Raw genomic sequence first — 2,276 nt, 5'->3', positions numbered from 1 at the left:
CTTTTATTTATTAAAAAGTTTTAGAATAAACAAAAGTTTTTAAAACTTTTATTTATTTTATTTTTTTCATTTCTCCAACTATTCCACTGGTCCACAAAAAGCCACAAAAAAACTTCTTTTTTAACTCCATTTTATTCTATTTCACCTTTTAGCAGCCTTAGTGTTTTATGCTTAACTTTACTTTTAAATTTTATATTTAACTTGCATTAATTAATTAACATATTAATTAATTAATTAATTAATTAATTAATTAATTAATTAATTAATTCCCCTCCCCATTATTCTGGCCAACAGAGAGACCAAACTGATCTCATATTTGCCCTTCAGTGCTGCTGCTGCTGCTGCTGCTGCTGCTGCTGCTGCTGCTGCTGCTGCTGTAGGTGTTAGCAGCAGTACTGCGTGCTGCAGCAAGAGCAGCAGCAGCAGCAGCAGCGGCGGGGGCCTTTGCACTTGGGAGAAAAAGAGAATAAGAAGCAATTTAGACTAAACTGGAGAAGATAAAAAAGAATAAAAAGAGAAAAAAGAATAAAAAGATAAAAGCAATTTAAATTTACTTGTTCTTCAATAACTCTTTTAAAATGCTCTTTTTGTTCTTCTGAAAGTCCAGCAGCAAAACTCTCCAGCTGCGTCTGGTTGGGGTTTGCGGGCGGGGCCTGGGGTGTACGTACACCTGGCGCTGCAGCAGCAGCAGGCTGCGCAGCCACGTCCACGCCTGCAGCAGCAGCGCAAGACCCAAACCCTAAACCCTAAACCCTAACCCCTAAACCCTAAACCCTAACCGTCAAAGCTGCGAGCAGCAAACCCACCTGCTGCCTTCGCACGAACTGCAGCAGGCTGCAGCTGCTGCTGCTGCTGCCCCATGGCCTTCAGCGCCGCCACAGACGGAGTTCCCATAGACTTCAAATAAGCTGCAGCACAGCAGCAGCAGCAGCAGCAACAGCAGCAGCAACAGCAGCAGCAGCAGCAGCAGGAACATAAGACCCAGGCCACCTACGGCGCCCGCGTTTGCTGCGTTCCCCGCCGCGCCCCTCCCCGCACCCCGCCCCCTCCCGTTGCTGCTGCTGCCGCTGCTGCTGCTGCTGCTGCTGCTGCTGCTGCTGCTGCTGCTGCTGCTGCTGCTTACAAGTGGCGCGGACAAGTTCTTGAGTCCTTTCCGTTAACACTCTATTGGTGGATAAGAGGGCCCGCAAAACCGCCCAGTGCCTCGCGGGGATATCCGCGAACTGCCACGCAGCAGTGCATGCGCTGGCCACGAAGATGAAGGGAAATAAAGCCCTGAAGAACTTTTCAAACCCAAACCACAAACCACAAACCACAAACCCTAAACCCTAAACCCTAAACCCTAAACCCTAAACCCTTCAAACACGCGGAGCCGCGAAAGAACGAGCTATGAAGCGCTCGCACACGTGCGATACGACACAAACCACAAACCCTAAACCCTAAACCCTAAACCCTAAACCCTAAACCCTAGCTGACACGCCGGCTGACGCCGCTGACCCCAGAAAACCCTAAACCCCAAACCCCAAACCCTAAACCCTCAAGTCCGAAAGCTGAAACCCCGCGAGCAGGCGTAGGGTTTCGCAACCTTTTCGAAACCCCCAAATTAGGGTTTAGGGTTTAGGGTTTAGGGTTTAGGGTTTACCATTATTTTCTCGAAGGGCAAAAGACCCGAAATGAAAGGCAAGAAATTTAAAGAGTCATCATCTTCGACAAACCGCTGTTGAATCTCCACGCAGAAAGCCGCCACGCTATAAACCAGAAATATCTGCGCGCAAACCCTAAACCCTAAACCCTAAACCCTAAACCCTAAACCCTAAACCCTAATTGCCGCCGCAGCAGCAACGGCGGCAACCCTGAAGAGCTGGAAAGCAGCAACAGCGACAGCGCCACGAGCCGCGCAGCAGCAAACCCCAACCCCCAAACCCTAAACCCCAAACCCTAAACCCTAAACCCCAAACCCTAAACCCTAAACCCTAAACCCTAAACCCTAAACCCTAACCTGTCGCGCGAAAGAAACGTGTTTGGGAAAAGAGAGAATAAAGCCGATGCAAAAGCAAAGCAAATGAACCGCCAAAGAAAGACACACAGCAGTTATGGATATCCGCTCGTCCTGCTCTCCAACTGCGCACAAACCCTAAACCCTAAACCCTAAACCCTAAACCCTAAACCCTAAACCCTAATCCCGCAGAACCCAGAGCTCCACTGCCTCCCCTCGCCCGCAGCCCCAAACCCCCAACCCCAAACCCCAAACCCCAAACCCCAAACCCCAACCGGGT

General features: G+C 49.4%; 1 protein-coding gene across 1 annotated transcript; it reads right to left on the bottom strand.

Annotated features, from left to right (window-relative positions):
• Positions 1-323: 323 nt before the first annotated feature.
• On the bottom strand, positions 324-2,121 carry ENH_00000220 (DNAJ like chaperone, 4 or more transmembrane domains, related; the record flags this gene model as incomplete). Its single annotated transcript, XM_013578093.1, has 6 exons — positions 324-374; positions 555-712; positions 807-908; positions 995-1,328; positions 1,643-1,765; positions 2,000-2,121. Coding segments are annotated over 6 exons (890 nt in total), but the record flags the coding sequence as incomplete, so codon positions are not given.
• Positions 2,122-2,276: the final 155 nt, after the last annotated feature.

Source organism: Eimeria necatrix, genomic scaffold, assembly GCF_000499385.1.
Source record: "Eimeria necatrix Houghton genomic scaffold, Enh_scaff1008, whole genome shotgun sequence".
Classification (NCBI taxonomy): domain Eukaryota; phylum Apicomplexa; class Conoidasida; order Eucoccidiorida; family Eimeriidae; genus Eimeria; species Eimeria necatrix.
Note: the sequence above shows the minus strand (reverse complement) of the source record. Positions and strands in the feature narration are given on the sequence as shown.